Source organism: Melospiza georgiana, chromosome 3 (assembly GCF_028018845.1).
Source record: "Melospiza georgiana isolate bMelGeo1 chromosome 3, bMelGeo1.pri, whole genome shotgun sequence".
In the NCBI taxonomy this organism is placed as follows: Eukaryota; Metazoa; Chordata; class Aves; order Passeriformes; family Passerellidae; genus Melospiza; species Melospiza georgiana.
In genome coordinates, this window is record NC_080432.1 from 23655168 (window position 1) to 23679092 (window position 23925).

At 44.2% G+C, this 23925-nt stretch overlaps 2 protein-coding genes across 3 annotated transcripts in view; one reads left to right on the forward strand and one right to left on the reverse strand.

Annotated features, from left to right (window-relative positions):
* Positions 1-535: 535 nt before the first annotated feature.
* Positions 536-8912, reverse strand: PCARE (photoreceptor cilium actin regulator). Its single transcript, XM_058021560.1, has 2 exons — positions 5200-8912; positions 536-665 (listed from the first exon to the last, which is right to left on the reverse strand). Exons 1-2 carry the CDS (start codon positions 8910-8912, stop codon positions 536-538), a joined length of 3843 nt encoding a protein of 1280 aa, XP_057877543.1.
* An 8449-nt stretch (positions 8913-17361) lies between these two features.
* Positions 17362-23925, forward strand: part of CLIP4 (CAP-Gly domain containing linker protein family member 4) — a 30829-nt gene continuing 24265 nt past the window's right edge. For both annotated transcript variants that reach the window (XM_058020578.1, XM_058020579.1), the window contains exons 1-5: positions 17362-17435; positions 18779-18815; positions 18946-19017; positions 20943-21005; positions 21580-21726. In XM_058020578.1, the coding sequence (XP_057876561.1) occupies positions 21594-21726 (133 nt within the window). In that variant the 5' untranslated portion in view covers positions 17362-17435; positions 18779-18815; positions 18946-19017; positions 20943-21005; positions 21580-21593. The remainder of the gene's footprint in view (positions 17436-18778; positions 18816-18945; positions 19018-20942; positions 21006-21579; positions 21727-23925) is intronic.

The window sequence follows — 23925 nt, forward strand, 5'->3', positions numbered from 1 at the left end:
TTTAACTTGTATATGACATTATTCTCTCCCTGCATGTTGATAAACACCTAGGGTAAAAAGGTGGCTTTGCTGAAGGGATGGATGTTTAATTGCAGTAACACTCAATTGGCTCAGGGTTTTACCTCCCTCCTGGAAGTCACATTTTACACAGACGTGATGCCTGCTGAATACATAATATGTTGAATAATGATTAATTTGTGTTAGCTTCTTAAAATCTTTTGTCTAAACCATGGAAAAAAGGACATTGCTATAGGTCCTGCCTTCATCAACCAAATTTGCCTCAGACTCACCCAGCCACAAAGTGTTTCTTTTGCTCCATGTGGATCTCTGAGCAAAGCCATGGCATGACAGGAGGAGCAGCTGGCTGGTGTTCCATTAGACTGTTGAGCCCAGTCTGGGGTTTTTGGTGCAATGCCATCCTACAGTTTCCTTGCATGAGAAGATGAAGCTGTGTTCTGGAGGCTGGGCTAAGGCTGTTTGCTCCCTCTGGGGTCTCTGTTCTTGCTTGTGCCTCTGCCCCTGGGTGCTCCTGCTGTCAGTCCCTCTGCAGCCCCTGGCCCACGACAAAGAGCTCGGGGTGGGAAGCAGATCTGCTGGAATCTCTGCTCTCAGGAGCCCCAGAGCTGTTCCACGAGTCACCTGCTCTCCTAGGGCTCTTCTCCAAGCTGCAGGAGGAAAGATGCTTAAGAGGTTAATGATTGGTGACTTTTTAAAACAGCACTGATTAGATAAAGCATGTTAACCCACGAAGCACAAAGGCTGCACGACACCCTGTCATTGCCCACACCCTGTCATTCCCCACACCCTGCCATTCCCCACACCCTGCCATTCCCCCTCTCCTCCTGAACATGCCCTCTTGATGTGCACCATGCAGATTTTACTCTTGTCTTGCCTAATGCACTGTACTCTTCCCTTCCAGACCTCTCCTGGGAAGAAAACATTTTGTCTGTTTAACAGGGGATCGGTGTGAGGCTGGGTTTCCCTGCAGATAAGGGCAGATTGGAGTGAAAAGTCTTGTTTCAGACTGCTGAAGGAAAGGAAAGGTCTTGCCTCTGATGTGCATCTGCCTAGCCTGGTTACAGTGATTTCTGAGCCACATTTCTCTTCACAGAGAAAAGCAAGGCACAATTTCTTCCCAAGAATATTTCTAGGTTTCACATTCTCTGAACCTCAGAGAAAGGAAAACAATTCTTACCATTTGCTGTGCCTGTGTTTGTGCCAAAGTAGAATGCAATATAGACACTGTTTACCCAAAGTGATGGTGTTTTGTTTCCTTTGCGTGTGTGTGTTGGGACTGTTGGCTGACAGTCACAACATTCTGTGCAGTTGTGTGCAGAGTTGAGTGCCTGGCAGATTCAGTTTAGATGTAATGCAACATAATGTAATATAATATAGAATAATATAGCATAATAAAGTGATTAATTAGCCTTCTGATAAGACAGAGTCAGATGCATCATTCTCTCCCCTTGTCAGGGGCAAAAATATCCACCATACACCAGCATGACTGTGGGAGGGGAATTCTGCTCTTATAAATCTGCTACTCTCACTCTGCTGACAGAAGCACGGAGACACAGAAAGTGTAAATGATGTTCTTGAGGTTGCTCTGGCACTCCCTAGGGCTACAGGGACTTTATGTGTCAAGACTGATCACAGCAGTGGATTCTGTCATGAGTATTTCACACCCTGTGCCTTCCTGCTGCAGTGTGTGAAGTGTGCCCTGTACTGCTGCAGCTCATTCATGTGGTTTGAGCTCAGCATGGGGAAACATTGCAGAGCTATCTGGGAATCATGACTGCATTTTAAGTGTACACACTGCTAAAGTGAATGAGCTTTCAACTACAGACAAGCTGTTATGTTCCTGCTCTTAACTGCTAGGACTTTAATGATTTGAACTGCTAAATGAAGATATTTGTGATACTTTTGCAGTCATGAAACTAATCCAGATTCAAATATCCCCCAGCTGCAGAACGGCTCATTTGAGCTACTTGCTTTGAGCCCGGTTCAGTCAACCCAGTCCATCCTCAAGCTCTCACTTAACAGTATGTTAAAGACAATGGCATTTTATCTTCTCTCTTTGCTCTGCCACTTAGGAAAGCAGCAGTCTTGATGAAATACTGTTTTGTTAAGGTGCATACAAAGAAACTGTGCTACAGATTAACAGAATCTCTATGAGCAGAGCAATTGTACCTGTTGTGCCTTACTGAGATGCCAATAATTGCTGATTTTTGTCAAATGACCAAGCTTAGAAACCAGCCAAGTTATCTCAGCCTATCCAGCCTCAGGCTGGTCAAATGGGAATCAGCTGAACTGACTTGAGAGCTGAAGTTCTTGTTAGGTAAGATCTAAGATTAAAAGAAAAGCTCCAGCTCCAACCCTAGCTAGGGCTACTAATGTTTTAAATCCTGATATTCCTTGTAACATGGGATGGGCAGAAGACATACTTGGAAAAAGTGGGTTTTGCCTCCTAGGATAGCAATGAGTGTGCAGGAGACACACAAATCTGTGCACAACGCTGATATTTAATGCCCATCAATGCCAGCTTGCAAAATAAGATGGAAGTTGCCTCTTTTTTTTGTGTGTTTCTGCTAAAAGGGGATGTGTGGGATAGGCAACTCAGCTGTCTCTTTTTGCTCGTACAAGCTCTGCCAGATTATCTTTGGCAACCTATTTATCATCAAATGGATGTGTTAATGTGGTATGGAAAAAGTGGGGGGATATATATCATATATCCCTGAATTTGTAAGCATGGGAGACGCTGGATAACTCACTGGTCTTCAGAATGATTTCCTGTGAAGGATTGATAGTATCTCAGGTTTGGCTCTGTGTTCTCGCCCTTCTACTAATGAAGCTGCTAATAACATAGAAAAATAACACAGGAAAACACCACACAGACCAAAAAAAGGCATTGTTACATTTGGAAGGAAGAGGTAAAGCCAGGGAGGAATGAAGGAAAGGACACTGACAGCTGTATGGTGATGGCTTGTAAATTTGAGACCAGATGCAAACATTGCTGGAATGAGGAGGTTTAGGTTTAGGTTTAGACAATTTGAGATTTTCCTCTGTCAGTTACAAAGCAAAGAAAGTCCTGGCTGTTTAACGGACTTGGAGGAGAAAGATGGATCAGAGTGTGGTGCTTTGTCTATTAAGGCACCTGCTAGAGAGCAGGGCTCAGCATCTGCACAGGGCGATGTGGGGCTCGCAGCTGTGGCAACCACCCCAGTGCTGAGCAGGGGGAGAGGACCTGAGTGATGTGAAGAGCTCTCAGAGCTTTTTCCCTGTGTTCATTCCTAGAATCAGCCCATCTCTGCCCATCAGCCCATTGGCTGTGATGTTCTTTTTAGGCCATTCAATGCAAGGTCCATAAAATTTACTGCAGGCAGCTTATTTTGGGTATAAGAAAACACACAGTTGTGTATTGCATCTTAAATCAGTGTGTGAGGTAATTAATGGTCTAAATTTCCCTTTTGCTTATGTTGATATAAATTTGGCATAACTGACTGGTAATACTGTTGGTGTTCATTGGGATAAATGATAAGCTGAATTTGACCTAGGATATATTTAGTTCTTCCAAAATACTTGTAGATCATAACACTAGGATATATGACTTTTTTCATGAAAGGGATGATTTTATTTACAGTGAATTGTTTTGTTTTACTCACTATACTCTGACAGACTATGATAGAAATATGATACACCCCACTGAGGTATAAATTAGCTAGCAATTTATAATAAAGAAATAAAATGCATCCATTAAACTGCCCTGGCTTTTGTCTTGCAAGGTTTTACAAAAAAACTCTCTTGACAACATTTATTTCTGCTGGTAGGCACTGGAGTAGACAAAGCTGACTTCACACAGTACACAGAAATAACAGAAAACCCCCACTGCACAGGAATTTTAGGAAATATTCAAATGTCAGACTACAATGCAATAGTATAACTGGGAATGCAAAATGGTTTGCATTTCCCAGTGTTTTTTACATGTTTTGTTCAGCACATTTCTCTACTGCAGCAGGGGATACTCAGTCCTTATTCTCTCTTTGGGGTGGGAATGCCTGGAAATCTGTCCTCAGTGTCTGTGACTGTCCCTGTGCTCACAGTGCCCTGCGTGCCTGTGCACCCATAAATGCAATTTCTTCCTCTTGGGGTTGATCTTGCAATCCCCCTCCCTCCTCAAGGGAATGAGTCATGGAACTGCAGCTCTTCTGGGACAAGAGCAAAAATACTGCTCATGTGTGGAAAGGTTACCAGAGAAGCTTAAAGCTTAATGGACTTACACATCCTAAGATGTTAAGAAACTAGAATAACAACACTGTACTTCCAGGCTGTTACACATCTTGGAGTATTCCCAAATACCCACTTGTATTTTGGTTTAGTGATTTTTTTTTTTTCCGGAGGTGATAGGCAAAATTTAAAGCTAAGCCCAGTTTTTTATTAACAGGCCACCACTTTTTGCAAACATGGAACTGGCATGTGTTGGTGTTTAGATTTCTTTTTCAGAGCAATGAATCTGCAGTAGCCACGGGATGCTTCTGAAAACTGGGCTTGGGTTGTTGCAAGCAGACTTGACATCAGCACCTAGGTCTAAAAGTGTGCACAAGAAGTTCAAAATTCCAGCCTATAATTTTGTCCACATAGATCCTTGCCTATATATTATCTGTCTCTCATTCTTGCCAGCTGAATTGAAACATTCTCCCACAGCTTTCAGATGAACAGTTTATACTGGATTAGAGGGTAGAACAACACCCCTCCTCTTGGCTCACGCCTATCTTCTCATAAATACTTATGTTTATAATCTGACGGCTACTTCAGAGCTTTTTAGGAATTGAATGTAGATGCCTTTAGCCCCACACAAATAAGAGGAGTTCTGTGCCATGAAACCAAAACTGAATTTTCCCTAGGGTGCCTGTCACAGCTTATGTGTAAGGGTAAGGCTTGAGCAAGCCATGGAAAGTTAACTCTTCCCTTCATTCAGACCGGTTGTCTAGTGAAATGTGAGGCAAGAAAACAGAACAGATTATTTCAGCTGGAGGGGACTGACAATGATCATACAATCTATGTATCTATCTTTGCCCAGCCATCTTTTCTGCACATGGACAGGACACCTTTCCAGGAAACCTCTTAACAACTTCAAATTCCCACTGGAAATTTAGAAAGCCAACAGGAGCTATAGGTCTGCTCTTCTGTCACCAAGTTCCTTACCTTGCCTGGTGAAGTGCAGGCTCACTGCCAGCTGTCAGAGGAGCTGGGAGGTGAGGCTGGGCCCCTGGGCGGCGGTCGGAGAAACTTCTCCTGACGAAGGGCTGTGGGTGGCTGGTGCTCAGGGACAGCCTCCTGCTGCGGTCCCCGGGCTGCTGGAGCGGCAGGCTGCTCCTCTGGGGGTGCCCTGCAGCCTCAGGCTGGCTGCCCCCCTCAGCAGGGCCCTTGCTGGGGGCCGCTGGAGCTCTGGCTTCGAATAAGGAAGAGGTGGCCGGGCAAAATATGGAGCGGACGTTGCTGCCCCTCTTGGAGGAGGAGAGCTGGTGCTCGTCTCCGGCATCCAGCCCAGCCCTGGGCCCCCTGTAGGAGCGAGATGGGGAGGCTGGAGGGGAGGGGGTGCTGGGGAACGGAGCTGGGGAGCCTGCCAGCCGCTGTGCTGTGGGTGAGCCCTGCCCGTGCCCCACAGGAGGGCTCAGTGGTTTTCTCTGTGCTGGCGGAGAGGGCAGCTTCTTCTGCAGAGGAGGGCTGGGCACCCTGGGGCTGGAGGGGGGACTGGGTTTCCTCTGCACGCTGGGTGAGCTCGGCTGGGTGCTGCTGAAAGCGTGCAGAGAATGTCTGTGGTGCGCTGGGGGGCTGAAGAGCCTTTTCTCAGTCGGGGAAGAGGGAGCAGTTCTCGCTGGGGAGACCCTCCTGGTGAACAGCGAGCCCTTGTCGCTGCTCCGGAGCGGGTCCGAAGAGCCGTGCTTCTGGCGTGGCCCCGACGGCGCGGCTGGGTCGGGCCCCTTGCTCTCTGAGCTGCTGCTGAGTGGGGTTGAAGCCCCACTGGGGTTCTGAAGAGGAATGATTTTATGGGTTTGCTTGTATAAATCCGCAGCCTCTTTCCTCTGGGTTTCCAAAATCTCCTCTTGGCTGGGGATGCGCACGTTGGTTGGGTTCAGCTCCAGGGAGTACCTGTGTGGTTTCTCTTCCCCTGACCTGGTGCTCCTTAGACCTTTATTAGTCACCCCACTGGGGCCACTGATATTTTTGCTTGGCAGCAGGTCGATGGACTGAAGGGAAGCTTTCATTTTTGGGGAAACTTGTGATCTCTTAGCAGCATGCATTTCTGGTTTGGTGGTCTTTTTGGCATCTTCCGAAGAGCTTCCTTCTGTTCTTGCAGTTTCTTCAGGCTCGGATAAATTTTCAGAAGAAGTGTCCATTAACATTTCAGGTGGTGGTGGTGGCAGGTTCTCAGTGTCTTCATCAGTCTCTTCCTTTGTGTCCTTCTTGCTTAATTCTGCAGGTGGTGCAGGAAGAAAGGCATTTGGAAAGTTAGAAGAAACATCACTGGTGTTTGTGTCTTCTACTGGTGAAATGCGATGCTTAAGATTTAAAGGTGCCAGGCCTCTCTGAAAGGGAGCGGTGGGTGGGATGACTGGAAGTCCAAATTTTCTGATGCACTTTATTGGTCCTAAGGATCTTAGAGGTTTGGCTTTTGCAAGATCATCAGTAGGACTGAAGGTTTCAATCAGCTTTTTGACAGACTGCCGGGGGGTGCAGCTGCTGGCACTCAACGTTTGTGCTCCAGGAGGCTCATTTTCTCTGCCTCCTGATGTCTCTTGGCTAGGCACAGTAGCTATTACAGGCTTCTTGACTCTCTTTTCATTCAGCAGAACAGGATTTTCATCAGATGTGAACAAAGGGACTTTATCCTGGTTAGGCAGGATGCTGAAATTTTTTGAGAGGCCTGCCTTCAGCTTGCGGGAGGACCTAGACGTAACTTGATCATCTTGCAAATAATGTGCTGCTCTTGATTTCCACGACTCCAGGTTGTTAGCTCTGTCCTTTCTATACAACATTTCCAGCCTTTTGCTGAGCTCTTTTTGAGTCCTCTGAAGCTCTAGGAGAGTCGGGTCCTCTGCCTGGCTTCTGAGGGACTCCTCTGACCTGGACCGTCGCTGTTTCCCAAACCTTCTCTGTCTGCCTGTTGCTGTACTGGGCCTCTTTGCTAGGACTGCTCGTCCACTCTCATCCTCTATCCACTCCTTACGCCTGGATTTAGCTGGGACGAACTTGATTTTTTCACTGATGGCATCTTTCATCTTCAGAATGATTTCTTCTGTATCTGCATTCTCTGTCCTTTTGATGGACTGCCTCTGAATGCTATCAGTGAGTGCAGGTGAAGACAGGGACCTCGGTAGAGCATCCTTCCCCATTTCTGATAAACTTGTGCTGTCATCATCCTCCCCCAGCGTGCTCTCTTCTTCATCATCATCGTCGTCATCCTCATCCTCATCTGAAGGAAAATCTGTTGATTCACAGGTTTTGAAATGTTCACCTTCCTGAGTAGAATCAGACTGCAAGGAGCTGTGGGAACGGCTTTTGCTCAAGCTTGCATGCTGGGGCATGGTAGAAGTGCCTTCTGCTGCTCCACCCTGACAAGAAGTCGCTTCCCTGCTTTGCACAGATGGATGAAACACATCCTTAGAATGCCTTCCAAGAGCACAGCCATGGGATGCAGCTGTGCCCATGCTCACATGCTCCGCGGCTCCAGCGGATGGATGTCTGTGTGCACAGGACTCACCTGGCTGTGCTCCATGCTGGCTGAGAGCACTGAACTCTTTGAGGGATTCGTTGTCCACACCAATGCCACTGTCCTCAGAACAGAGAGTCCTGTCATCACCGTGGGGCTGAGAGGACCCCACAGTTGAGGCTTCGAGCAGCTTTACCGTCCGTAGCAGGTGCTCATCAAAGCTCTGCTTTGCTTTCAGTTTGCCTTCCAAGTTGCTTGCAGCAGACTGCAGGTAGCTGCATGTCTCCTGCAGGGCGTTGGACGTGAGGGAGGCCAGCATCCCGCTCACCAGCTGCATTTTGTTCACTGTGTACTGCAGTAGCTGTTGCAGGAGATCAGGGTGCTCCTTCAAATCGTCCTTTTCAGCCGGCCATGCCAGATTTCCACCTACGTCCTTGAGAAGATTTTCCCCATCGTTGGCGATTTCTTCCAAGAGCTGGTTGATTTCATCGAAGCGAAGCACGAGGAAGCTGATCATCTGCTGCAGGAAGAGCTGAGTCTGGGTGGCCTGGTTGGCCATGTGCAGGATGGTTTCATACTTGGACAGGTTGGGGTGTAAGTAGGCGTACGCACTCTGGTGAGCCTTGACGAGCAGCTCTGGGAAGTCCACCTTCTTCTCTGTCTCACACGGGGCCACAATGGACTTTTCTTTACTTTTGTTGGGTTGACCTTGCTTTGCCAGCTTATGGGTTTTCTTCTTCTTTCCTTTCTTTGGGATTTGCTTTGCGTTGCTTTCATTCCTGTCATCCCAGACGAAAGCCGACGCTTCTGATTCGCAGGAGGTTTGCTTTCTGATCTCTATGGACTCAGTGATGTGCTTTTGAGACTCAATCAGCTCAGACATAATGACTTCAGCATCTGTGGCTGTCCTCTCGATTTTCTTGTCTTCCCTGGAAATCTGGGAATCTGAATGAGCCTTGGAAGATAGGTGCACATTCTCATTTTTGTCCAGCTCTGACAGTCTATCCTCCTCCTCTTCTTCCAGGTAGTCCTTCCTCTGAAACCCATACTCATCAATAGTGTAGCAAGATGAACCTTTAACCAGCAGAGGGATTCCTTTATCTCTCGAATCAATCGGCAAAACACTTTTGGGTTTATTCAAAGCCTTAAGACCAATTCTTGCAGCAGTGCTATCAGTCTCACTGCGAGAAGGTGTGCAGCCCATCTTTTCTTCGTCTTTATTTTTGATCAAAAGTCCAGAACACAAAAAAAAAAAAAAATCAAACTCACTGTGTCATCCTGAGCTGCAGACCGGCCTGTGCCTCAGGAGTTTTCCATGACGATCCCAGTTTTGTTGTCAGTTTCCTTTTCTGCTCACATTAAAATCCCACATGCTTATTGCATAGGGTCTGTTCTTGAAGTTGTTCCCAGTTCCATTCTATGTTCCCACTTGGGTTTTCTTCTTTGATTCGAAAAAAGGAGTGTGAGAGCTTGGCTGGATTTAGAGCTAATGGATTAAGAGCACTTGCGTACCTCACTTCTGCCCTGACAGATGTTCCCTGCAAATAAGATTTTAAGCTCATTAGGGTAAGCAGGCTCTAGCCAGTCAGCATCAGTGTTGTATTTATAAAGGGAGATTTTTTTTTTCTGCATTCTGGGGGGCAGAAGGACTTGGTACCTGTCCCTGCTTTTTTCCCTTGTTGCAAAAACATAACATAGAATTGAATACAGAGATCCAAAGGAATGGGCTGTATTTTGAAGCCTTTTTGAAGGGAAACTATCTGAATGTGGCATGTCAGCATCATTAGATGCTCCTTAACCAAGAGAAGGGTGACCTTGACCACAGATGTACCTGCTGGAGAGTAAAAACAGGAAATCAAATGGGTCAGAAATGCCTGTTAAGACTTCTGCATTGAGAGTCTTTAAAATTTCCCCCTACTTGCAAGTGACAAGCTGTTTACTTTTTCCTTCTAAGACTTCCAAACAAGATTTTGCAATTTTTTTCCTCCCTCTCAGATGATCATTCTTGTATTTTTTTTTTTACTTTCTAGATAGTTTCCCAACCTGAAAATCCTAACTGCACAACAATGGTATTTGAGTTAAGTAATTCAGTAAAATAAGTTTTGCATATCTTGTGTAAGACAGCATCTGAATCTGGTGGATCCAAACTGTTTATTTTCAAATTAAAATTAAAAATTGAATGAAAATTATTTTTTTCCTTTGTCTGAATGTCTTGGGATTAAATTTGAACTCCCAAAAGTGACTTGCTTAGCTTTATTTCTTTTTCATTTGCCACAGCTTAGTTCTCTTAAATGCAAGGCTTTATGGGCTAGGACTCTAAGAAAAGAAAAAAAACTCAGAAATTTAAAAAACATAGACTCATATCTGAAAAAGGGAAAGGAAGGGAAGGGAAGGGAAGGGAAGGGAAGGGAAGGGAAGGGAAGGGAAGGGAAGGGAAGGGAAGGGAAGGGAAGGGAAGGGAAGGGAAGGGAAGGGAAGGGAAGGGAAGGGAAGGGAAGGGAAGGGAAGGGAAGGGAAGGGAAGGGAAGGGAAGGGAAGGGAAATAAGAAGCTGTTTGAATCACTTCAAGGGTCAGGATGGTATAATGCTACTCTGAAAGAGAAACTAGGGAAGCCAAAGTAGGAATTGGATGAGGCAGAAGATACTTGTCTTTTCCAAGTATTTATTTGTGAAGGGTGGCATGTGGAAGCAGCAACCCTCAACCTTCCTCTTCACCCCCTCTTTCTCTTCCACAGGGGAAACAAACTACTCAGACTGGCTGAATTGGATTTATTTTTTTAATTTCCAGACTCAGCTTTTTTCCTGAAGGTGGCCCTTCCTCGGTGTTGCAGGGGTTACAGACAACAGTGGCCACCTCAAGTGCTGACTAGAAGCCTATAGCTTCCCTCTAGCAATTTCCACCTGCATGGTCATCTGTGTCTTGCCCAATTCCCAAAAATCTTTACATGCTGCCCAGCCTATGAAACATTCTCAGACTTTAAGTAACTGCTTATGGGATTGATTCCTCAGGGCTGGACTGCAATATGAGAGTGAAGATCAGCAATCTCTGCTGCCCTATTGTTCAAATATTTTTATCTTTTCAGCAGAGGCAGCAAAATTACCTTGCTTTAAAGGGAAGAAGGCACTATGGGGATTCCCAGGAAGATTTTTAAAGCTCCATGTGCTTTCTCCATAGTAATTTTTCAGGAACACACACATTGCACTGAATGTACATGATGACGTGGTCATTTCCCACAAGGCTTTTCTGGGAAGCATCAGGTAATAAATAACCTCCTGACTCTGCTTCTGGCCAGTCATTTACTCAGGCTCTGGCTGCTTCTGTGCCTCACCACAATGTGCCTTCTGAGAGCCCTCCCAACACTTTCTGTATTCCCTTCTGGGCATGTATCTGGTGTGTTCAAAGTGGGGAAGTGGAGCAGATTCAGGCAGCTGCTCCATCCTGGTGATGCTAATGGTCAGGATGCTGCAGCCCTCCAGAGTCAGCATAGGAAAGCTCAGGAGAGCAGGCAAAGCTCAGGAGAGCAGGCAAACAGCCTTTTAGCCCCTCTGCTGCTTCCAGTGTGACTCGAGAGGCATCTCTGTGTCACTGCTTAATATTTGTGCTGTGAAATCTCTGGTGTCTGTTTTTCACAAAGCAGCTCCATTGGTCACACTGGGAATTCTGACAATTAACTCTTTGTGAGTTGGTGGCAGTATTCAGGAAGTTCTTCTCCTTCCCTTTGCCTTTGATCAGTCATGTTACTTTTGTTTGAATTTTTGTTCTACTTATTTTCAAACCACGCATTAACACTTTACAGAAAATAAATGTATGGTTAAAAATGGCAAAATCCTGGTTTATGGTTATGAATTATGCAGTAATTTATTATATTTAAAATAGTAAATAGTAGTAAAAAAATAGTAAAATAGTAGTAAACCAATACACATTTTATTATTTATTTATTACTAAATCAAGATCCAAGCTCATAGAAAATGTATTTTAACAAGAAATCTGTTTTATCCTGGCTTTCATTGGTATCTACGTGTATATGCAATATTACTATTTAATGTTACACCAGATTTATTAGCTTCTGTGAGATCTTTGATGTGCCTGTTTCCAAATACTTATGTAGCTGCATTTTTCTTATCAATACTCTTATTACCAAGTAGGCAGATATTTCTTTATACTTCTGAGGCACTTCAGAAAAATCCCAATGCTTTACCTCACAATTTTTTACCACAAAAAATTATAAGGAAAATACTTTATCTCATGATCAAACAACAAACGAGAGGCTAAAATAGGTAATGCACATAAATGATTACGCCAAGTCTTAGAAATATAAGGTTTGTATTTGTGGAAAAGAGCTCACTGAGGAATTATGGAGAACTTGAGTGATAACAACAATTTTAAAGAGCTATTTTGCTCTCAAAGAAATGCCCTTTTTCTTCTTTTGTGTGAGCAAATTGAATATAACCAGGGAGCTGTTCATATTGTTGGCCTAGATAGCACTAAGTAAATAAGAAATAGTCTCTTTTTATTTCAGCCTCTCCTGCAGAACTGACACTAGTTTGGGATGTAGAGCAGGTTCTCTCCTTTCTGTAATCACTTGCAGAGATACACAGGAAGCTTCCTTTTGTTTCCCCTGTGGAAACCTGTTGGCAGTGGTAAAGAATGGGAGCACCATGGTTTGAAGGAAATGTAGTTGCAAATAATTGAATAGAACCAGTGAGGCTATACAGAGCTTTTACTAGTGGTGATGATGCAAGTGAAAGACAAAATTAATCTTGATTCTGGGCCAGTGATAAACTTCTCAGAATTGGCTTTTTTTTTTTTTTTTTTTTTTTTTATTCTAGCTTCTAAGTAAAGTGGTGCACTCTGATTGCATGAGGCTATAAACGTGACCCCAATGCCTTCAAAAACCTGTTTTGCAAAAACATCTGGATTTTTTAAACAGCAGAAGAGCAATTTAAAAAAATCTTGCAAACAGCTAGGAAACCAGCTTCCCTCTCCAGCAAAAATACTTTATAAAGGAATTATTGAAGGAAAATATGTAAGTAGAAAATTAAAGAGAGTAATTTTGGGGGGTTTGCCTGCACAGGGCTGTTGCTACACTGGGGGGCAATAAATAAATTTAGACAGATTTACAATTTTATTTACAATTTATTTACGATCAATTTAGACAGATGGCTAAGTTTCCAAAACCACATTTAAACCAGAGTTTAAAATCAAGCAGAAAAAATATCTTTTTCTGGATGTAGCCACAATTATGACTTGGTTGAGCATGCTACAGAACACAGGAAGGATGAAAAATAAGTAAGTTTCTGAAATTCTCTTGTGAAGTTTGTCACAAAACTTAGAGTGGCTTCTTATTGGAGGATGTAGAAGTTCTCGTCCGCTACAGTGATGTGTGAGGTAAATCACAGGTGACCCAAAGGGGTCAGGAAGAATTGTATGATTCGGGTCAGCAGTAGTTTTGTGAGATACATTTACATTAGTCTGTTATTTTTGGAAAGTGCTGTGAGTTATTCAGAGTTTCTCTTTGCTAGGCATTCCATCAATATTTTAGGTCCTTGCTCTCTGCCCCAGCCAATGCATTCACTGCTGGTTTCAGTGGGTAAGACAGTGACAGCCAAAACATGAGAGTTAGGACAAAGAACTCTGTGAAACAGCACGAGGCTTTAAGCATAGATTCCCAGAGTTATGCAAATCTAGAAAATTAAAAGGAGAGGGTTCCACTGGCCTTGGCAGCTTTTACATTCGTTCTCATGAGTGAAAGCAGGTTTGTGGTTGTGGAGCAATTTCAAGGCGAGCGAGTTCCTTTCAGGTGAGAGACTGTCAATTTAACTGCTGGCAAGGCTGCAGCACTTCTTAATGGAAGCTGGTAGTATTGATCTTGGATCAGAAGTGAGGTCCAGGAATTTGTGTTCCTGAAAAACATCCCAAGATGCTACAGAAAAGAGTGCAGCTATTCAGCCTTATCCAGCTCCCAGTAGATTTCCTTATCTAGAGCATCTCAGGCTTTCCCTGAAAACTGAGGCAAGCACAGGATTCCCCCTGGCTTTCTCTCAGAGAGTGTCTCTAACCACAGTGTGCATGCACAACCACTGTCAGAACCATCAGAACCTCCCTGCTGCCCTAAGCCTGGCTCCAGAGTGGCTCTACTGAGGCTGCAGTGCCTTCCTAAGCCATTCTAATGATTGCTTCCCTCTGATACATCAGTGTGTGCAGATGAACTGGTGTCACTGTCACGTTTTCTGAAAAATCCCTTTGCCCAGGATTCTTCTCCTGGGAAGCTGAGAAGCCTCAGGGAAAAAGGGAAATAATAATTATCTGATTTGCTTCTCCTGTGTTTTGCTGCTTTGGAATGTGATTGGAGATTGTTTACCTATTGGCCAATGATGGCCAAGCTGTGTTGGACTCTGAGGAGAGAGTCACGAGTTTTTCATTATCATCTTTTACCCTTCTGTCTGTATCCTGTCTCTATTCTTTAGTATAGCATCATATCATATCATATCATATCATATCATATCATATCATATCATATCACATCATATCATATCATATCATATCATTAATATCATATCATATATACCATATAATATATCATATCATAGCATATCATAGCATATAATATAATTAATATCACAGCATGTAACATAATTAATATCATAGCATATCATATATAATATAATAAAATAATAAATTACTCTTCTAAGAACATGGACTCAGATTCATCATTTCCTCCCAATGATGGGGGACCCTGAAAATACCACAAACTGCTTAGCAATGCTCTATTTCTGCCCAAGGAAATGAAATAATGTATGAAATGTTGCTCACAAGCATTGTTTCCTTCCCTGTGTTCCCCCCGAGGTGGTCAGAGCTGGTGCTGCCCATTGTTTTGAGCTCTCCAGGTGTTCAGCAGCCTTGCTGCCCATGGCTGCCCCAAATGAGTCAGACAGGATAGGCTGAACAGGCTTTTTATTTGCATTCACATCCTGGCTTGGAGGAGTGGCTGAAAAAGACAATGTGCTAAGGCACAGAAATTGGTTTAAATATATATTCTTTTGAAATTTCCATTGCAGGGCCCAGAGGTGGAACACCCAGACAGGCAGGGGTGTTGTCAGGCAATGACATCCAGCCTCCTCTGCAGCTGCAGCACTCAGGACTCACTTCGAGCTGAGATGTTTGGGGTTCTGCCATTGCTGGCCTGATGAGAAGGATCCTCTAGAACCTGCAACACTTTGTTAGGTCCTTGCTGTGAAAAATGTGTATTATATGATTAGCTTTTCACAAATACTAAAATGAATATTATATGTGTCATGTTAGAAAGTTATGCTGTATTAATTTTTTTAAGTAGTGTGTTAAATATAGTTTTAGGTTATATCATGATGTTCAAATAGAAACTACATATGTGAGATATTTTTTAATAAAGGAACGAGGTACTTGCACCAGATAGCAGCCACAGGACACCTAAATCTTTCAGAGAATTTATTGCTCCATTATCAGAAGAAACTAACTTCTTCCTGCCTCACTCATATATGACGATGCCATTAGGATTCAGAGGAAGAAGCTGACACTGACCAGACAGAATCCTGTGTTTGAATGGAATTTATGCATCATGTATGAAGTGTATGAATATGCAACAGGTTATTGCTTTTAAGGGTTAATCCTCTGTTAACTGTGTGTCGTTTTTCAGGCTTATTTTGCCCAGAAAGAGGAACCCGGACTGTGTGTAACTCTTTGTTTCTATTGTCTCATATTGTCCTAATCTCAATTGTTCAAATATTTATTACTCTTAATTATATTGCTATTTTTATAAGCATTTTATTACTATTAAACTTTTAAAATTTCAAAATCAAGCGATTGGCGTTTTTCACACTTGCTTTCATTTTCTAGCGTGAAAAATAATCACGCACAGTTTTGTCCTCATATTCAACACCACCTTTGAATTCACACTCCATTTTCCGTGGTTTATGGCAGATGGCAACTGCATCCTGTGTCTCAGCTTTCATCAAACAAGCTGTGCTCTGGTAACAAACTCCTCACACAGACTGTTCTTTTCCTTGGCTGTGCTCACAAACCCTCTCTGGGCGGGCTGGATTAGCTGCTGCTCGCTGCAGAAGGGTGCTCACAGCAACATGTGACTCCTCAAGGAGATGGCCAGACCTGCTGGACATCACATCACGGGCACTTCACTTCCCTGCCACACCTCTCCAGTTGCACATCCCAAGATGAGTGTTTGATTTTTGGGCCACTGGTTCATATTGGTAATGGTGCCCCTTGAGTAGCTGCCTTGCATCGTTTGGTTCCTCAGTTAGTTCCATGCAATGATCCCATATCCCAATCTTGTATCAGTTCGTTCCTTTCTAACAGCAATTCTTTCCTTTTTGCTTTTTTATCTCATTGGTTTGCTGTTTTTTTTTTTTTTCTTTACCCAAAAAGACATTAAAGGAAAACATGAAAGACAGATTATTTCCAAGGATAACACCCCAGGATGTCATCAGTAGCCTCCCTCATTTAACACTACTTAGCATTTAACACTACTTCACACAGTTTCCCCCCCATGCTTGTGCTTCATTGAAGTTCTCCTAAATTCCAGTCTTCTCCAGAACTAATAATTTCCATTCCAGGCTCTTCACTGAAGTCTGTTATTCAGTACCAGCAATAAAACATTTCCTCTGCCCAGAGCACCAAGCATCTCAAAAAGGGCAAACATCGACTGCCAGTAAGCGCTCACATCTGATCTTGCTTACATCTTTATATAACTCTTTATAGAGTTGGAACCTTAGAAGCCTTGAGGTGAAAGTAGCAGGCCTGCATTTTCCTGAACATGTTTTCTTTGCCTTTTCCAAGGTATGGAATGTTCTAGAAGTGGAAGAATTTCCTAGCTTTTTGGTAGCCATCTGCTATCACGTTTACTCTCACAACTGCAATTCAATGCTCTGGGAGCAACTCTTCACCTTTCCAGCACTTCACTTGAGGCAATTTCCACTTGCCACTCCTATTATTTGTCCTGCCCCCACTCCTTTTAATATCATCACTGGAAAAGCAACACCAGAAACCTGATTGTACACATCAGTCATGTTTATTTAACAGTGACCCACGCAGAGCACAAAAACACAGCAGGACTTGGCTGAGGTTTTATCCACTTCGAATTCCCTTCATGCAGCCTGGGCTCAAGTACGATGCTGGGTTTACCACCGTAGGAGTTTCCCGGAGAGTGCCAATTTTTGCATTTAGTTCCTCACTAGATTTTACACCACGGGACGCGCACCCTTTGAAAATCCTCCTTGGGGGATCCTCCACTACTGAGACAGCCGGGGAGTCTCGACGTCTGAGCCGAGTGCTGAAAAGTACCAGTGGTGCCGCGTGGGTGCCAGCCCGCTTCCTGCCGGCGGCCCCATCCCCGCATCCCTCCCCGCATCCCTCCCCGCATCCCTCCCCGCATCCATCCCCGCATCCCTCTCTGCATCCATCCATCCCCGCATCCCTCCCCGCATCCCTCTCCGCATCCATCCATGTCCGCATCCCTCCCCGCATCCCTCCCCGCATCCAGCCGCCCGTTCCCGCGCCCTCCGGGCCGCCGCGGGGGGGCGTGGTCTGCGTGGCGGGGCGGGGCGCTCTGGCCTGGCATTGGCCGGAGGGGTAGGAAGAGGCGTGGTTTGCCCGCGGTGGGCGGGGCCCGTGCCTCGCTGGGCTCCCTGGGCTGCGGGCGGGCCCGGGCGGCGCGGTGCGCTCCGCCGGGACCAGGTAGGGCTGGGGCGGGGCTGGCGCTTCCCGGTGATTTCCCGGTGCTTTCCCGGTGTTCTCACGGTGCTCTCCCGGTGCTTCCCGAGCGCTCTCCCGGCATTTCCCATCCTCGCTCGGCGCGTCGCGGGGGCGGGGTGGCGGCGCAGGGACCGCCGCAGCGGGCGGGCCGCGGCCGGCCTGGCTCCCCTGGTTGGGCTGCGGCGCAAGGGCCGGGGGCGGGCGCGGCCCGGGCGGTGTCACCGCGGGGACCCCCGGCTCCGGGGATGCGCTGTGGGAGAGCGAGGAGTGCTGGGGAGGTGGCCCGGGGGCTGTGGGCGGGCAGAGGCGGCCTGGAGGGTGCGGGAGCTGAGCTCTCCGGCACTGCCGGCCTCACAAAGCGCCGGTCCGGGGCGGGTCACAGGGTGCGGGTCTGGAGCATCTCTCCTGTGAGGAGACACTGCGGGAGCTGGGCCCGTGCCGTGCGGAGAGGGAACAGACGGGATCTCTGTACATATAAATATCTCGAAGGCTGTGCCAAGGGGATGGTGCCAGGCTCTGTTCAGTGGTGCCCAGAGGATGAGGAGCAGAGTCTGTAAACTGAAACACGAGAAGTCGCACCTCAGCATGAAATTCCTCCCAATTTCTCTACACTGAGGGTGGCAGAGCCCTGGCGCAGCTGCCCAGGGGGGCTGTGGAGTCTCCCTCCCTGCAGACATCCAGAGCCCACCTGGACACGTCCTGTGCCACCTGCTCCAGGTGGCCCTGCCCTGGCAGAGGGTTGGAATGGAGGATTTCCTGAGATCCCTTCCAACCCTGACAATTCAGTGAATCTGTGAAAACACTGCCGTGTTGGGCCCTGCTCACCACCCAGACCTTGGGTTTACCCACATGTGTATAGCATGTCTACCACCTGTGCTGTAAATGTTCTGAAGTGGGCAGCTGGTGTGTGTGCAAGAAACTTGTTCTCTGAACTTAATTTTTCTTCAGCCTATCTAAGTACATGATAAGGAGTCAATTTTACATAGTTGTTGTCAAAAATAGCATCACATTTGTGACAGGTTCAGCTATCAAAGCCCAGAACAGCTGTATGTTATAGCTTGAAGTGCTTTAGCATTTGCAAGTTCTTACAGCACTTGCAGGAAAGCTTTGTGCTTTAACACGAATTGCAAACAAGTGTATATGAAAAAGTTGGATCCTCTGTTATGGAACTTTTTTATATGTATCTGCAGAGCTACCATGCAATCCTGTGTAATGTGTGGATATCAAGAAACCTGTTGTTGCTGTTCAGTTTTGCCACCAAAAGGGTGTGTGCATCTGATCTCTCTGAAGATTTTCCCCTGATATTTCTGTTTTTTCAATTCCAGGTATAATTCAGTAGGAAGAGCATATGGCTGGCAAATAGTAAGTATGATACTCTCTGCTGTGCTGAGCTGTGCTCAGTGGTAGTTTGGCAATGCTGTGAATAGAAAAAATTCTCTCCTTTATGTAATTTCTCTAATAGTTTCTGCTCTAAACTCTTTTACTAATACAGGAAAGTCACTGCTCTTTTGGAAGGCCTCCCATTCCACTGCACCAGGACTTTCCAGCTGAATCTTGGCGGGAAGTACGTTTTGGGTATTGTTTTGGTTTTGCTCACAACAGAACTCATTGTGGGGATGGCATGGGGATGCCTTTTCAGTGCCTTTGAAATAGCTTTCAGCCTTTTCCTTTGCCTTTCCAGCTGTGTGTGTGGTGTCAGCTGGCTGGGAAGCTCTCACAGCTGAGCTGGCAGCCCCTGCAGGTGGCTGTGGGTGCAGAATGTGTCACCTTGACATGGCGTGTCAGTGCTGGGTGGTGACACGTGCCACGTTCTAGAGCCAGATGACAACCCCACAGTGTGAGGGTGTGCACACCTCCACTGGAGGTGCTGGCATGTAAATTCATTCCTTATGGAGTTGGGTCAGCATCTGCACTGTAGCCCTTGGGATTGGTGCTCCTCCCTGGCAGCATGGGTTGTTTCCCTGCCTGCTTTGCTTTGGCAGCGCACAGAGGGTGTTCTTGTCCCTGGCCCTGCAGAATAAAAGATGCCCTGGCTACTTGCACGGGTTGTGTTCTGTTTGATCTACTTTTCTGTGCCACAAACACTCTTTCTTATGTTCATTTTAAAATGTCTGTGTTGGTTTCAAGTTCCAACAACTTGTGTTGTCCTACTTCACAAAATCTCACCTTTTCCTGTTACCATCTGCTCAGTCAGGTCTGGCTACTTTTCACTGTGCTCCTTTTGTTCCCTCAGTTGTAGGGCTGTGCAAAAAGCTTTTAATTTCTTTTGTGTCATTTTCCAGCTTAAGAGGCTCAGCTAATATGTCTTTTATACTCATGCATATTACTTGTTCCTTTGTGCATTTCCTGAGAGCTCTGGGGTGCTGTCTGTGAGAAACTTGGGGATTCATGTGTCATACAAAGCTTTGTTTTGTTTTGCCACAGCCTCTGAAGAAATATCAGATTGTAGCAGATTTATTTCACTGTTGCCCTTCAAAAGCAATTTAATTAGGTATTTGCAGCTTAAAGGACTTGATAGTCCTTCACACAAGAAAGCTGTCATCTTTATGATGGCTATTAAGCCATTGAAATGTAAACTCTTAACTTTTCCTGACTGTAAGAAAATACTAATTGAAATAATTAGAGATATTTTTGGCCTTGTTGAATAAAAGAACACGTAAGCCAGTGCAATTTGATAATGCTGTGGGAAAAAATAGTCCTGTCCTTCCAGTGGCCTCCTCCTTGATCTTCATGCCAGAACATGAATTTGTGCAGCTGTGTAAGACTAGGGAAATAAACTGGTTGGGAGAAAAATGAGCATTTTTCATGTGGAGCTTTATTTCCAACTTGAGCACAAGGTGAACTGTGTGTGATGAGCAAGAAGAGGAGGCTTTAATTTATTTACTTAAAGATTAGCATCTGCTAATGCTAAAATGCTTTTTATATAAGCATATAGATTGTGAGGTCCCAAGCAGTGTGACCCATTTATTTAGGGAAATACCAGACTGAATCTGCTCGTATAGCTTGTTGTGTGTTACATACAAAAACCAAAATAAATATTTTAGTTTTTCATATTTACGTGGGTATAAATGAAATGTAATAAAAGCAAGCATTCCTTCAAGCTCCACAGCTTCTTTCTGTCCAGCAGGCTGGCTGAACAAATTCCTGAGAAAAGAGCACTGTATAGCAATCTCCACAGTAAAAATGTAGGTTGTTTAGTAGAAATGTTGCTTTTACCCCAAGTGTTTAATAATGATCATTCAAGATGCAGAATTTAAGTTTTTCACCTGTGAGATGCAGCCTCTGATGATGCAATCATCTCTGTTTCTGTTGAGAATAATGATATTTTTGTTATTTGTTAATGAATTTGCCTGATAAACTGTCTTACAGTTGGTAGCCAGCTTTCCTCTGGTCTCAGCCTGGGAACCACAACTAGGATATAACTTGGGCTGGTTGTTAGATTCTGTCACTCTATCACTACAGTGTTTTAGTCCTGATTCTCTCTCCTAGATTGCTGGAAGGCCTGGGAAGGTGACTGGAAGCAGCAGAGGAGGGGAAGGTTCCAGGGCTGTGGTAAGTGTGCTATTTTAAACCAGGCAGGAGCAGAGCTGGGAAGGAGCTGATACGGAACCGTGAGTCCAGGAGTGAATCACTCGGTGATGAATTGTCTGCAGCTGTGTGTGGGAAGATGAAAGAGCTGAGAATTCAAAAAGAGGAGGCAGCAGTAGCTGGCAGCTTGTTCTTGCTCATGGTGAAGGGAGGGAATGTGCATGCACAGTGTGAGGGCAGGTACTTGATGGGTTTTCATAAAGCTGTGAAACACACTAATCCATTTATCCTCAGTGTGTGTTGGCTAATAGAGCATTCATATTTTCTTTGCTGCTCAAGTGGGAAACTGGGGAGGAATATGATGTTTTCCATTAGTTAAGTGCAAGTTTAGTGATGGAAGTCAAAACTAGAAGTTGGCTAACCTGGACACCATACTCTGTGAGCCTTGTTCATATATCAGTTTGTAAGAATGTCATGGCAGTAATAGTTTGCAAATTTAAGATTTTAGTCTCATTGCACGTTACATCTTACTATGATAGAGCCAATCTAAAGTATTTCCAATGAGGTTATTTATTGATTTTTATTTTTCCTCCTGAAGTGGCTTTCTAGAAGATGACCATAGAGGATCTCCCAGAACCTTCCTTCGAAGGAGATTCCCTCATTGAAAGAGAACGATTCTTATTCCCAAACTCTGAAACATCTGTTACCTTTTCTGTTGCTGCAGCACCAATGCCTTCAGACTGTGGTATGTACTTTAAACAGAAAATGCATTTGTGATCAGCAGAGAATAAATTGGAATAATAAATTTTAAGAAAAGCTGTCAACTCTTAATTATTTCTGTCCAGAAAAAGTTTTCTTCTTATTAAATGGATTATCTGTTAAATGAAATAAAAGATGAAGACTCATGCTTTTTCCATTTTTCTTATTGCATACACTATAAATTATATCTTTTCCTTTGTACATTTCTGTGCCTGTGTTGTCATGTTTATACTTCTTTCACATCTCAGTGTAGAGGTGGATATTGTGTTAAAATGTAAAATTGGAGTAAGTAAGGGAAGTTAATCTACACCACATTTAAAACCTCTAGAGTTACACTTCTTCTTGTGCTTTAGTATGTAAATGATGTACTAGAAGAGGATATTTCTGTTGGAAGTATATGTTTTTGTGGTGGTAAGGACTGTAAAGTGAAAGAAAATTATACCAGTGATTATATTATATCAGAAAATTATATCAGTGGTCAGCTGTCAGAATAATATTTGTCTTCAGTAACTGTCTTCACATGTATAAATTATAATAAAATTTCTGACAGTATATAATGTGTTAAAATGTCACTGTAGGTAAGGAGCTTCACTCATAGCTGCAATCATAATGCCTTTGAATGTTGCAGAAGATATTAATAGCTCTGTATACTTCAAAAATCACTCCTTCCACCTCTGTTTCCCATGCATTGATTGGAGCAATCAGCTGTGTTCAGGAAGAATAAATACCTGTAACATTCTGTCTTTTGACAGGGTCAGCATTCTCAAGACCTGATTTATAAGTTAGCTCAGGTTGGGAATGTAAGTGTTCCATATGAAATGTTTCAGCACATGAATGTGTCTTTACATGGTTTAGCCCTGTTCTCATCTTGTCTTCCTCATCTGCTCTAAGTACTGCCATGATTTATTCCATTCTACTTTCTTATCCCTTAGATAAAGTTTCCATTTGCCTTCTTTAAACATTGTTTTGTTGTGGTATCTTCTAATAACCCTGTGTTTTCACTGCTATGTGTTCTACCTGGCTTCTATGTACTAATTAAATTATAATAAAATCCTTTTATAGGAGATTGCTGTCACTGTGTAACAGTAACAGTGCTGAATCTGCGTAAAGGAGGTTAAACCATGGCAGAGAGAGATTCTCAGTCTTTACATTCAGTGCATTTTTTTTCATTAATGCAGCTGGGCACTGTGATCAATACTTGGGAAAGACAGAGAGTGAGAAAGTAATATTTTGAGGTATCTAGATGCCATTGGCATCCTTTCATGGGATCCATTTTATAACAGATTCTCTGTAGCATTGCTTTGCTTGCAAAGACTACAGCTGATCACCTGTTAAGCACTTAGGGTGATCTCAGATTTTCACCCTACCATGCTGATTGTAAGAGTTGATTTCTGATGGATAATTTGGATCGGGTTTGTGGCTAGAAATCTTCCTGGTAGAGTAAGAACTGTGAATATTGTGCAGGATCATTAATCTTGTTGCCTAGTTGTCTGTTTACTTCATAGTTTCAGCTGTAGATCAGCTGTGGTTTATGTGGAAGGTAAATATTAGTGGATAAATCAGTAGATGTGTGTTGATGCATTGGATGTAGGGAAGAAGCACACTTTGTGTAGTGCTGGGAGATAAATGGTAAATATTTTATATGCTAGGTGCAAGTAACAATTAATGGTAAATATCAGTGAAAGTTGCCCTCCTTTTCCATTCTTGTTGAGTCAAGGTGATGGAGTTTGAGGAACTCTAAATAGCCAGGAAGAGAACTCAGTACTTCTGTTATCTGTTAATCCAATCTAGAAGTCAGGTATGCTGTTTTTGGGGAAAGGTTGGGATGATTCACCCAGGAGTGGTTCATGCCATGTCACACACCCAGATGGGTGATGGTGTGTGTTGCTTAACCTGTCTGTCCTGTCTGAGAGCCATGAATCTCTGATGGATGTGAACTGATTGTACATTTATCCAAAACCTGTTTAAAAGGCAACTCCCTGATGGCTGCAGGGGGGGTAAAAGTGCGGTGTTTGCCGTGGTTTGTTTGCTGATGGTAGAAGACTCTGCTTTCAGTCCCTCTCCTCATAGCCATTGCTATCTAGATTCTTTCACAGACTTTTCCAGAGCTGGAAGAAATTGTACAAATGAAAAATAGAGGATGTGTATATAGAAGCACACACACACACACACACCCCTATGAATA

Bases quoted from the DNA above. Each gene is read 5' to 3' on its own strand.
- PCARE (XM_058021560.1), bottom strand. From the start codon at position 8,912: ATGGGCTGCACACCTTCTCGCAGTGAGACTGATAGCACTGCTGCAAGA. The intron at 666-5,199 runs GTAAGGAACTTG...TTCCTCCTGCAG, and splicing joins CCTGCACTTCACCAGGCAAG to CTTGGAGAAGAGCCCTAGGA.